The 13294-nt window shown below is 37.4% G+C and overlaps 1 protein-coding gene across 1 annotated transcript in view; it reads right to left on the bottom strand.

The window, feature by feature from the left end:
• The window catches only part of Fam227b (family with sequence similarity 227 member B), a 161971-nt gene that overhangs the window by 128106 nt on the left and 20571 nt on the right, over positions 1-13294 (bottom strand). The window contains exons 4-7 of the mRNA XM_038329974.1: positions 9198-9429; positions 5917-5984; positions 4977-5012; positions 4405-4509 (exon numbers count right to left, since the gene is read on the bottom strand). Of these exons, the coding sequence (XP_038185902.1) occupies positions 4405-4509; positions 4977-5012; positions 5917-5984; positions 9198-9429 (441 nt within the window). The remainder of the gene's footprint in view (positions 1-4404; positions 4510-4976; positions 5013-5916; positions 5985-9197; positions 9430-13294) is intronic.

Raw genomic sequence — 13294 nt, 5'->3', positions numbered from 1 at the left:
AACAAGCTTGCTGAAACCTTTTCCTTATGTTGATGCCATGAAGGGGGGAGGGGCTTGTTCCTGTCCTAACTTAATGTGCTAGACTTTGTTGGATCCCCATGGGAGTTCTTCCCCATTGAGAGGAAAGGATAAGGGAGTGGACGGGGGAGGAAAAGGAGGGTAGAAGGAGTAGTGAAAGGGAGAACTGTGGTTGGAATGTAAAATGAAATTAAAAATAAATCAATTAATTTAGAAAATATTCAGTTACCAGATGAAAGTAGGCAAAGATATCTGCATATAATAAGAATAAACACCCATTATGAATCACAAACTGCATATATTTAAATAAAATACTTTATTAGCCTGAAAAAGAGATGGAGGAGAGAATCTCAGGAATTGAAGATATAATAGAAGAAATAGATTCATCAGTCAAAGAAAATATCAAATCTAAAATACTCATAACACATAATGTCCAGAAAATCTGGGACACCATGAAAAGACCAAACCTCAGAGTAATAGGAATAGAAGAAGAAGAATCCCAGCTCAAAAACCCAGAAAATATATTTAACAAAATCATAAAAGATTTCCTAACCTAAAGAAGGACATGCTTATAAAAGTACAAAAAACTTACAGAACACCAAATAGATTGGATCAAAAAAGAAAGTCCCCCTGCAATAATAATCAAAACACTACACATACAGAACAGAGAAAGAATATTAAAAGCTTCAAGGAAAAAAGGCCAAGTAAGATATAAAGGCAGACCTATCAGAATTACACCTGACTTCTCAATGGAGCCAATAGCCAGAAGAGCCTGGGCAGACATCTGGCATACCTTGCACACTCTAAGAGATCATGGATGCCAGCCCAGACTACTATACCCAGCAAACCTTCAATCACTATAGATGGATAAAGCAAGATATATCATGACAAAATCAAATTCAAACAATATCTATCCACAAATCCAATCTTACAAAAGTACTAAAAGGAAAAATCCAACCCAATGAAGTTAATTACACTCACAAAACAAGGCAACAAACAATTTTATACCAGAAAAACCCAAAGAAAGGAAACATGCAGCAAGCACACACGCACAAACACAATACCCCACCACCAACAACAATAATAGGAATTAACAATCATTGGTCATTAATAACTCTCAATATTGATGGACTCAATTCTCCAATAAAAAGACACAAGCTATCAGAATGGATACAAAATAGAATCCATCCTTCTGCTGCATATAAGAAACATACCTCAACCTCAAAGACAGACATTACCTCAGAGTAAAGGGTTGGGAAAAGATTTTCCAATCAAATGGACCTAAGATACAAGCAGGTGTAGCTATCCTAATAACTAACAAAATAGACTTCAAACTAAAATCAATCAAAAGAGATGGATTAGGATACTTTATACTCATAGCAGGAACAACCCACCAAGATGAAGACTCAATCCTGAACATCTATGCCCCAAATACAAGAGCACGCACATATGTAAAAGAAACATTACTAAAGCTTAAATCACACATCAACCCCCCCACAATAATAGTAGAGACTTCAACACCCCACTCTCCCAAGTGGACAGGTCAACCAGACAGAAACCTAACAGAGAAATAATAAAACTAACAGATATCATGACTCAAATGGAATTAACAGACATCAACAGGACATTTCACCCAAATACAAAAGAATATACCTTCTTCTCAGTACCTCATAGAACCTTCTCTAAAATTGACTACATACTTGGTAACAAAGCAGACCTCAAGAGATACAAAAAATTGAAGTAAGCCCTGTATATTATTGGATCACCATGGTTTAAAATTAGAATTCAACAGCAACACTAATTTCAAAAAGCCCACAAACACATAGAAAATAGACTTCAAACTGAAATTATTTAAAAGAGATTGAGAAGAACATTTCATATTCATCAAAGGAAAAATCCATCAAGAGGAAGTCTCAATTATGAACATTTATGCCACAAATAAAAGGATACCACATTTGTGCAAACTTGTACAGCCATTCTGGAAATCAGTATGGTGGTTTCTCAAAAATTTGGGAATCAGTATACCTCAAGATCAAGTGATACCACTCTTGGGCATATACCCAAAGGATACTCAATCATACCATAAGGTCACTTGCTCAAGTGTGTTCATAGCAGCATTATTCATAATACCTAAAACTTGGCAACAACCTAGATGTCCCTCAACTGAAAAATGGATTAAAAAAAGGTTTTACATCTCCAAAAGGAGTATTACTCAGTGGGGGGAAAAACCCAATGATATCATGAAATTTTCAGGCAAATGAATGGAAGGAGCAAAAGTTACCCTGAGTGAGGCACTCAGACACAGAAAGATAAACATAGAAAGCACTCACTCATAAGTGGATATTAGATGTAAAGCTAAAGATGACTAGGCTTACAGTCCCCTGCCCCAAAGAAGCTAGGTAACAAGGAGGACCCTAAGATCCATGAATGGATCTTCCTGGGAAGAGGAAATAGATGAGATGTGCCAGGTGACCTGGGGGCAGGTGGATCGAGGGTAGGGGATGGGGAAAGGAACATGAGGGATCAGGATGTCCAAGTTGGGGGTGGAACAGTGGGGGAGAGTAGTGAAAGAGATATCTTGATAGAGGGTGCCAATGTGGGATTAGGGAGAAACCTGGTACCACAGCAACTCCCAGGAACCCAGAAGGATGACTCCAGCTAAGACTCCGAGCATTATTGGAGAGGGCGCCTGAACTGGCCTTCCCCTGTAATCAGATTGATGACCACCCTAATTGTCATCATAGAGCCTTCATCCAGTAACTGATGGAAGCAAATGCAGAGATCCACAGCCAAACACTGGGCCAACCTCAGGAGGACCAGTTAAAGAGAGGGAGGAGGGATTATATGAGCAATAGGAGTTAAGATCATGACAGGGAAACCCACAGAGACAGCTGACCTGAGCTTGAGAGAGCTCATGGACTCTGAACCCATGGTTAGGGAGCCAGCATGGGCCTGACCTAGGCCTTCCTTCTGCATCTGGGTGACAGTTCTGTAGCTTACTCTTTACTAGGGCCCCTAGCATTAGGACTAGAAGCTATCTCTGATTCATGAGCTGGCTCTTTGGTGGGATACCTTGCCCAGCCTTGATGCAAGGGGAAGGGCTTGGTCCGGCTTCTAGTTGATATGCCATGCTTTGTTGACTCCCATGGGAGGCCTTACCCCTTCTGAATGGAGATGGAGAAAGAGTGGATGGGGCAGTGTAGAACAGAGGTGGGGAAGGGAACAGGAGGAGAGGATGGAGGGAAAACTGTGGTTGGTATGTAAAATAATAAATAATAATTCTTTAAAACATGAAAAATAGAAATTGAATTTAAAAGGGGACAATGATCAGCTTTACCAATAACTACCCTAAGTTTATCCCATCCCTGATGATCACCGGACACACTCTTGTATTTTCAGTTTTCCATCTATCTATCTATCTATCTATCTATCTATCTATCTATCTATCTATCTATCTATCGATCTATCTTGGTTTTTTGAGACAGGGTTTCTTTGTAGCTTTTGAGCCTGTCTTAGAACTCGTTCAGTAGACCAGGCTGGCCTCAAACTCACAGAGATCCGCCTATCTCTTCTTCCCAAGTGCTGGGATTAAAAGTGTGCTACACCATTGACTTGCTACTTTCAGTTTTTACCTTTGGTTATACTGTAGGACACAACACAAAAGCATGCCAGGACACTTTTGGGCTTTTAAAGAATACACAAGTCACATATGGAAGAATTCTCAGAAGTTATTTAGAGTAAAAGCAGCTTGCTAAAGTGCATAGTTGATAAGAGGGGAAACACAGGAGGAAAACCATATTTCATATTTCATTCCCAGGCAACAGACACTTGCATCAAGACTCTAGAGATGCTAACACACCAACTGCAGTGTTTGAATGAGAATGGCCCCCATAGGTCCTTATGCTTGAATACATGGTCTGAAGTTGGTAGAACTGTTTGTGAAGGATCAAGAGGCATGGCCTTATTGGAGGAATGTGTCATTGGGGATGGGTTTTGAGGTTCAAGATTTTGGTCATTTCCAGTTAGCTCTCCCTGCCTTCTATTTGGGGATCAAACTGTGAACTTTCAGCTTTTCCTGCTGCCATGACCTTTGCTCTGTCATCATAGACTCTAACCTTCTGAAGCCATAAACCCAACTAAATACTTTATTTTATAAGTTGTCTAATTATAGTATTTTGTGAGAGCAATAGGAAATTAACTAAGACACCAACACATTTTTTCTAGTAAACAGAGTTAAATATCACTAGTATTTCTTTCAAAACTTAATGTTGGAAGTATCAAATTTGTTTAAAATCTAACTTCTCATAGTTTTAAATAAAGGCTTAATTCGTGAGATCACATTCTCAAGTTTTACTATAGGATTAAAATAAAATAATATTTATATACCTCAAAGTTATTATTTCTTAAAATAAAAAGATAAATTTGTTTAGCATCCAAATGTCTGGGTAATTGTGTTAGTTCCTTTTCTTTGAATCCTGAGAAGCTGCAACCCTAGAAAAAAGTGGAAATGTTGTTTAATAAAAATTATTTCTCTTTTTAATATAGTGGTTTCATATTACTTCAGAATACAAATATTTATCATTTAACAAACAAAAATTATTATGCTATTTTATGTTACTACATCAAAAATTATATATTTATCCTAGGAAAAATTTTCATCTATTTTGTTTCTGAGAAATTAAAAGTATTTGTATATTTGTAATACAAATTTTAAAACAAAATGGGATCATATTTTAGAACATATTTTGGCATATACTCAAAATATCAAATATTTTAGATGGGCCATGCATAAAGACACAAGAACAGGGTAGAACAGAAAGTTTTCTAAGCCTGTCCTAAACTCTCTTTCTTGGAGTACAAATTTATAGTTATATCTACATCTATAGCATTATAAGCATTCTTGTGGCCCTATATAATATACCTGATACATAATCTGGCAGTATAGAAAACTGGAATACCTCTATATTCTTCTCTGTCTCCATTTCATCGGAAAGCTGGAAAATTTCAAAACAAAATATTTAAAATTCTAAATTAAATGATTTTTACATTAAAATACTGATAAATACCCCCAAATATTTATATTTGACAATAATTAATAAAGTTTTGGTTCACATAATCACTTATTAAAGAACCAAATGAAGAGATATACACATATATACATGCTGTAGATTATGCTCATTGTTAATATAAACTGATTGGCCAATAGCAGGGCAAGAAGAGATTGGGTAAGACAGCCTGACACAGAAAGAATGATGAGAGACAAAAGGGTAGAGTCATGAGAGTCACCAGAGAAGCCATTCAGTCACTGAGAAAGCAGGACATATAAAAAAATCAGGTAATAAGCCATGAGCCATGCTGCAAAATATAGATAGAAATATGGGTTAATTTCAATGTAAGAGTTAGCTCATAATAAGTCTGAGCCATTGCCTGGGCATTTATAGTTAACAGAAGTCTCTGTGTTTATTTAAGGGTAGCTGCAGGACAGGAAAACTTCCATATACGTACATATGTATGCATGCATAGATAGATAGATAGATAGTTAGATAGATAGATAGATAGATAGATCACACAATACATATTATTATATATCACATAAATCATATGTATTATATAATATATATCTATTAAAATAAATCTCAAATAACTTATGACGTGATGATTTCAGGGCTATAACATCGGGCATCAAAAAATAAGTTCCTAAATCTTCAAGCAGAAATGTTGCTTAACAAAGACTAAAAGGACAGTTCGTTTGTTTGTCTTGAGACAGGGTTTCTCTGTGGCTCTGGAGCCTGTCCTGGAACAGTTTTAAAGCATTATCAGTTCTTATCTGAAGAACAACAGCATTTACATTTCGTATGAAAATACATTTTTGAGAGATGGTAAACACTAATATCATACCATTATCTTCCTCTGCCTAGAGTGTTCCTTTAAGAAGGTCTTGTATTTTTCCAGATTTATATGTGAACCTTTAAGAAAAAGGAATTGGCAACAATGAAAAAATCAAAAACAGGAAAATTCTAGATATCTAATTTATATATAAAACTATTCAATGAAACTAATTAAAAATTTTTGACAAGCACACACCCTTAGTAAATAGTGGAACTGTTGTTATCTTCTAATTCCTTTTGTTTTCCCAAAACATCAAGCCCAACTACCATGGCTGTGGTACTGTAGTAGCTAACATTTTACCTCAGCTGATATCTAACAAAGAAGTCACGTTTTTTTAAAAATCATTCAGCTACATAAATTTGGCAGTAATATATACATGCTAGAATACTACTCAGCGGTAAAAAACAATGACATCTTGAACTTTGCATGCAAATGGATGGAAATAGAAAACACTATTCTGAGTGAGGTAACCCAGACCCAAAAAGATGAACATGGGATGTACTCACTCATAATCGGTTTCTAGCCATAATTAAAGGAAATCGAGCCTATAATTTGGGATCCTTGAGAAGATAATAAGAAGGTGAACTCCCAAAAGAAGATATAGTAATCCTCCTGGATATTGGAAGTAGACATGATCGCCAGGCAAAAATTGGGAACTTGAGGGTTGGGCGAGACGCGGCCAAGGGAAGATTGGCAGTTTCAAGATTACCTTAAATTCAACAAAATTCAGTACCACGGTGAATGTCCCAGTGAAAGATATGTGCAAAGTGATTAATACAATGCAAGATCTTAAACTACCTCTGATAGTCTTACACCTAAAACAATGTGTATATATGTATGTGTGTGTATATATATATATATTTGCATACATATAAACACACAAAATATGTGTGTGTGTATATATATGCATACTTTTAAAGGAGGAAGTTATGAAAGAAGATTTTTCATATTCTCTCTGCTTACTCTATATTTTTTCTTTACAAAATAATATATGTATGTATATAAAAGTTACATATATAGTTTATATATATGCATATGTAAGAGATATATAAATATATATTAATTATATACATATATACTACACATATATCTTCTATGAAATTAATGAATTTTTATAATCTAAAAATTCAACATGAAAAATTTAAATTATGAATTTAAATATGAACTTAAACATATTTTTGGATTTGAAAAATCTAAAGTCAAAGGATATTAAATATCTAACCATATAACTAATCAAATTCATATAATAAACAGAGCAGGCTTTATTAACATAGCCAATATCAACATGCTCAAGCATTCTGTGTAACAGGTTGACTCATTAAGTCATGAATAAGACTGTGGAGAGGCCAGGATGGGACTGGGAATTTTGCCTTTAGCAGGTACCCGAGTCAGCACGGGAGGGAGGCTTTGCCGCTGCCTGGACAACTTGTTGGTAAGTATGTATGCCCTGGCCTTTGAGATTACTTGTCTTCCTACTGTCATCTACCCGAAATCTGGTCACCTCAGCCTTCCTCCTAATCATCTCACGAATGAATGCATGCCAACTGAAAGAGAACAAAAGTAATCTGGACAAAGAGCCTCGAGTAACAACCTAAATCAGATGCACAAGGACTAAATGGTAGATAAAAGTAACATGAAAAAACACATTTTGATGCGTCCCCCAAATTACTAATCCTATAATAACAAACTTCAATGAGAATGGTCTGGAAGATAGTATGGACAAAGAATTCAAAAGAATGATTTAACTATATTCAAATAACTCAAAGAAGATACCAATATACTCAAAGAAAACTAAGCAAAAACAAAGAGATGAATGAAATGCAGAAGTCATTCTGAGACAAAAGTATAGAATTTAATAAAGAGAGGGAATTGTCAAAGAAAACTCAAGCTGAAATGATGTTGGAAGTGAAAAACTTAATAAGCCAAATCAAAATGTCAGTGGAAAGCCTCATCCGCAGAAACTAAACAGAGAAACACTGCAGTCAATGACATGGTAAATAAAATGGACCTAACAAACATCTACAGGACATTTCAACCAAACATAACATAACATAACATAACATAACATAACATAACATAACATAACATAACACAACTACTCATTCTCCTCAGCAGCCCATAAATTTTCTCCAAAAAAGATCACAAAATAAGACATAAAGCAAGTCAAAACAAATATAGGAAAGTTAAATAACATCCTGCATTAATCCGAGCATAGTGGACCAAAGCCAGCTATCAACAGCAATAGAGCCCAGAGAAAGTACACAAACTCAAGGAAGCTACACTACTACTGAACAGCAGTTAGACCAGGAAGATTATCAAAAAAAAATCCTGGATGTGAATGAAACCAAAAACACAATGTGCCACAATTTATGGGACACAATGAAGGAAGTCCTAGGGAAAGCTAATGCTAAATGCAGGAAAACTCAAAGCATTCCCATTAAAACCAGGAACAAGGTTAAGTGCTTTCGCTCTCTCTGTTCAACATAGTGCTTGAAGTGCTGCCTAGATCATGACAGCCAGAGACAAAAATAAAGGGAATAGGAATAGAAAAGGAAGAAATAAGAGAATCCTTATTTACAGATTATGTGATTCTACACACAAGAGACCATAAAGAGTCTGTCAAAAAGCTTGTCGACCAGATAAATCAACAAAGTGTCAGGATACAAAAAAGAAGGTATTGAAAATGATATAAAGGAGTCAGTCTCATTCACCTCACACACACACACACACACACACACACACACACACACACACACACAGCAGGGGGCAGGGGGGAAATATACCTGAAAAGAAACCTAACCAAGGAAATGAAGGACCTCTACAATGAAACCTTTATGACACTGTAGAAAGGAACTGAAGGGGATACCTGTAGATGGAAAGAACTCCTATGCTCATGGATCAGAATATTCGATAATGTGAAAATAATCATCTGTCAAAACAATAACAATGTATAGATTGAATGCAATCACAAGGAAAATATCAAGAGCTCTCCTCACAGATTAAGAAAAAAAATCTCAACATTAGAGAACAAAATCTCTGCCTCAGACAGGTAGTTAATAACTGTCTTAGGCTTGTTCCAGGAATTCCTTCAAACCACATACTCAGGTCTTCCTGAAAATATTTACTAGGTTCTACTGGATGATGAAATTTTTAAACACTTAGTTTTAAGATATTTAAACTTTGGAATTTCACTCTTTATGAGAACACACATAGAGGCAGCATACACAGACAAACACACATACACACACATGCCACAGATCATTATTTATTTATATAAAAATAAACCTTACTTTTCTTGGAAATCATTCTGCTGCATTCGAATAAATTGGAGGAATGCTGCTGCAGAAGCCATGAGCACTGTCTTAGTCTGAACTCCACGGTGCTGACGGCCTCAAAGGTCCGGGGCACATTGCTCCACAGGGAGGAGTAAATGGAGGCGAATGAGATGTCCTCTTCCAGCTTCCTCAGCACATCTTCCCAGATATCATTGTCTCTGAAGCGAATATCCCTGGGCCAGTAGTCCTGCATAAACACACAGTCTACATCATTTTAAATACATTTACATCAGAGTTTAATGAGCTAAAATGGAAATTTTACTCTAAGGCATGATTTTTGTTAAATGTTTTAAGATTAAATTTCAAGACAATTAAAAATCTCACAAAAGTTGCAAAAAATTTCTAGAAATATGTTTTAGGGGATCGTTTGAGCATAAATTGCTGCTTTGATGGCCCATTATCCCTCAAGATACTTCAATATCTCTGAAAAATTGAAAGCATCCTCCTTATAATAGCATTATAAGAATCAAAAGTTAGTATTAATGCATTTTCCCTATCTAAATTAAACTCTGTTGAAACTTCATCAGTTGATCTAATGATGCTTTTTATAGATAAAGAATAAATTTAGAATCATAAGGATTTAGGATTCAATTCTTTTAGCATTAGTCCATTTCAGTTTAAAATAACCCCTCAATATTTGTCAGGAAAGAAAGGGAAAAAATTAGGGGGGCATAATAGCTGTGTGTTTTTTCTTCTATTTTCCAGCCTTACTGACAGGTAATATACAAAATTAATCACATTTATGATAAAAACATGTTGTTTTAATATCTGTATAAACTATGAGATGACTAGTTAAGTATAAAGCTAGGAACACGTTCATTGCTTCACACAGGTTTTGCCTGTTTTTGTAGGGTGGGAAATTTAATAACTATTGTCTTGGCAATTCAAAAATATATTAACTAGAGTCACCATATGTCTACTAGATCTCCAGAATATATTCATATTATAAAATAGGAACTTTTATATCCTTCAATACATTCCCACTCTTATTCCTACCAGTTCCTGGCTACCATTAGGCTATTCTCTGCTACTGAGTTCTACTGTTTTAGATTCCTTGTGTGACTTGAAAACATATCAATGGTCTTTCTGGGTCTGGTTTATTTCATTTAGCATTTTTTAAGGTTTATACGTATCATTGCATGTTTTGCTGCTATCCAAAAATATCATAAGTAATCACACTATTAGTACCTAAAAATAACCTTCCAATACATGCACATAAACATACATCGTTCAAATGAAATTTCCTCATCTGAGCTGACAAGGCTCCCTCCAAGAGCTAAAGATGATCTACCAAAACCTCCACATCAGGAATGAGGTGCTAACTTTTGAGTTGTTATCCAGAGTTGTCCAAGAGACTCCCAAAACATTCTATTGCTGTTGCCCTTGGTTGTCCTCCAGAGATGGAAGAGAAGTCCCTATTACTGAAGACAGCACACATTTCAGAGGCAAGACCCAGAGGCCTCTGAGCTACAACACACCTAAAAACCTTCTCCTGAGAAGTAGCTTTCATGGAGCCAGAAGGCACCAGGCAGGCTTTCAAAGAAGGGAGGTAACCAACAGATTTACTCAACTACAGTGCTATGAACTACAATGACAACCAGCATGGCAAAATAACTCTAAGGGCTCAATAATGGTATGCATACCTTGGTGGTATTTAACAGCTCTCTAATCCAATTTATTTATTTTTAATTTCTGAGACAGGGTTTCTCTGTAAAACAGTCCTGTCCGTCCTGGAACTCTATTTGTAGACCAGGCTGTCCTCAAACTCACACAGATTCACCTGCCTCTGCTTTCAGAGTGCTGGGATTAAAGGTGTGTGCCACAGCTCTCTCTAATACAATTTAAGACCTGCTTAACAAGAAAGAAATCATGCCTGGTACTGGAAACCTAGCTATCTACCCAGGGTTAGTAAACTGCTTAACCATGTTCATTGTCATTCTGTTAACAATAGCTGGGACAGGGAAACAACCTAAGTGCTCTTCAACAGATAGTGAAAATGTGGTACATATACACGATAAAATACTATTCAGCTATTAAACAAAATATAAAATTTGAAGGTAAATGGGAAGAGACAGACAAACATCCTGAGTGAAGTAATCAGACCCCAAAGACAAATATTGTAAGTTTTTTTTATATGGATGTTAGCATTTAAACCTTCTATAGGCATGCTGCAATTTGCATAGCCTCAGAGGTTATGTTTCAAGTAAGGGCCAACGTGGAGAGGAGGATGCCCCAAAGAAGGGGAAATTGAATACATAGTTATGGAGAGACCAGGGTGAGATAGGAGTGGGAGAATAATGGGGAGGGGCGGATGAGAGTGGTAAAGGAGGGACTGTGTGGAGGGACAACTGACACTGAAGGCCATCTGAGGGGTCATATAGAAACTACTACCATAGACGCTTACTTAAATAAATACTTATATAAAAGAAATATAAATGGAGTCACTAAGTAACGAGGGAGACAATGTCCCAACTGGATATCGCTCACCAAAATGTGAAACCTCCAGAGCCAGTAAGGGTTATATCTAGTTGAGTCTTTTAGCCAAAGGGGCCCCAAATATCAAGCTATTCCCATGGCTATTGGTTGCTCTTCATAAACTGATGATAAGGCCCTAAGGCTGAAGACAACACTTGCATGTCTTGTTGAACAGGGAGAGGCTGGTGCCTGACTAGACCTTTTACCCCTACAGTCTAGTGTCCATGGTACCGGAAGATATTCTGTACTCTACCTAGGAGAAATGTAGCCATCAAGCCAGCTATAAACCCTGCACTCTACAACAGTGACCTGCCTAAAAGAAACGCTGGTACAATGGGGGCACAAATGTGGGAGTAACCACCACTGTCTTTGTATTTAAGGCCCACTCCATGCGCCGCCCATGCCTGACATTGTTGATTGGTTGGTTATAGGCCTCAGACTGGGTAGGTCATGGGCCTAGCAGAAAACCAAATACTACTGTTCTGTTAAAGAAATATAGGAATGAAATGACTCCTAGATAGTCTGCTCTACCCATAGACCAGGGTCTCACTCAACCAATCATTGGAGAAGCTTCTTGCAGTAGATGGAAACTAACACAGAGATCCACAATTGGACACCACACAGAGAGAGATTTTGCAACATTAACATCCTAAATGGGATGTCTTCATCAAGCTCCTCCCTTCAAGGCTCAGGGAACTATGTAGAAGAGAAGGCAGAAAGATCACACCAGTCAGAGGGGATGGGTGAGTCCAAAGAAACGGTGAGCTCATAGAGACTGAGGCAGCAAGCATAGGGCTTGCACAAGTTCAAGGCAAACTGGATCTCAGTGCTGAGGGAAGTGGACACAAACCACAACCCTCAACCAAAAAGGTGTCTGCAATTGACACCTCTTGTAAAGGAAAATTAGTTTTCTCCTATGGAATCTCTTTGGCATCTTAACTACACTTAAATGTAGGCACATGCCTAACCGTAGATAGATAATGCAAAATGACTCAAAGACACTTTTGTTCTTTTTTTTTTTTTTTTTTTTTTTTTTTTTTTTTTTTTTTTTTTCCTCATGGTTTATTTTTTTTTTTATATTTAAAAATTTCCATCTCCTTCCCTCCTCCTCCCCCCTCCCTCCCCTCCTTCTCCCCTTTCTCTCCCCTCCTTCTCCCCCTTCCCTCTCCTCCCCTCCACCCATACCTCCCCTCCCTCCCTCTCAAGGCCAAGGAGCCATCAGGGTTCCCCACTCTATGCTAAGACCAAGGTCCTCCCAACTCCCCCCAGGTCCAGGAAGGTGATCGACCAAGCTGAGAAGGCTCCCACAGAGCCCGTCCATGAAGAAGAATCAGAGCCCAGAGCCATTGTCCTTTGCTTCTCAGTCAGCCCCCGCTGTTGGCCACACTCAGAGAGACGGGTTTGGTCGCATGATCCATCAGTCCCATTCCAACTGGAGTTGGTGATCTCCCATTAGTTCTGTCCCACCGTCTCCATGAGTGAACGCACCCCTCTCGTTCCTGACTTTCTCCCTCATGTTCTCGCTCCTTCTGCTCCTCATCGGGACCTTGGGAGCTCAGTCCAGTGCTCCAATGTGG

The sequence above is a fragment of the Arvicola amphibius genome, chromosome 5, assembly GCF_903992535.2.
Source record: "Arvicola amphibius chromosome 5, mArvAmp1.2, whole genome shotgun sequence".
Lineage (NCBI taxonomy): Eukaryota > Metazoa > Chordata > Mammalia > Rodentia > Cricetidae > Arvicola > Arvicola amphibius.
This window is presented reverse-complemented; position numbering and strand designations above follow the sequence as displayed.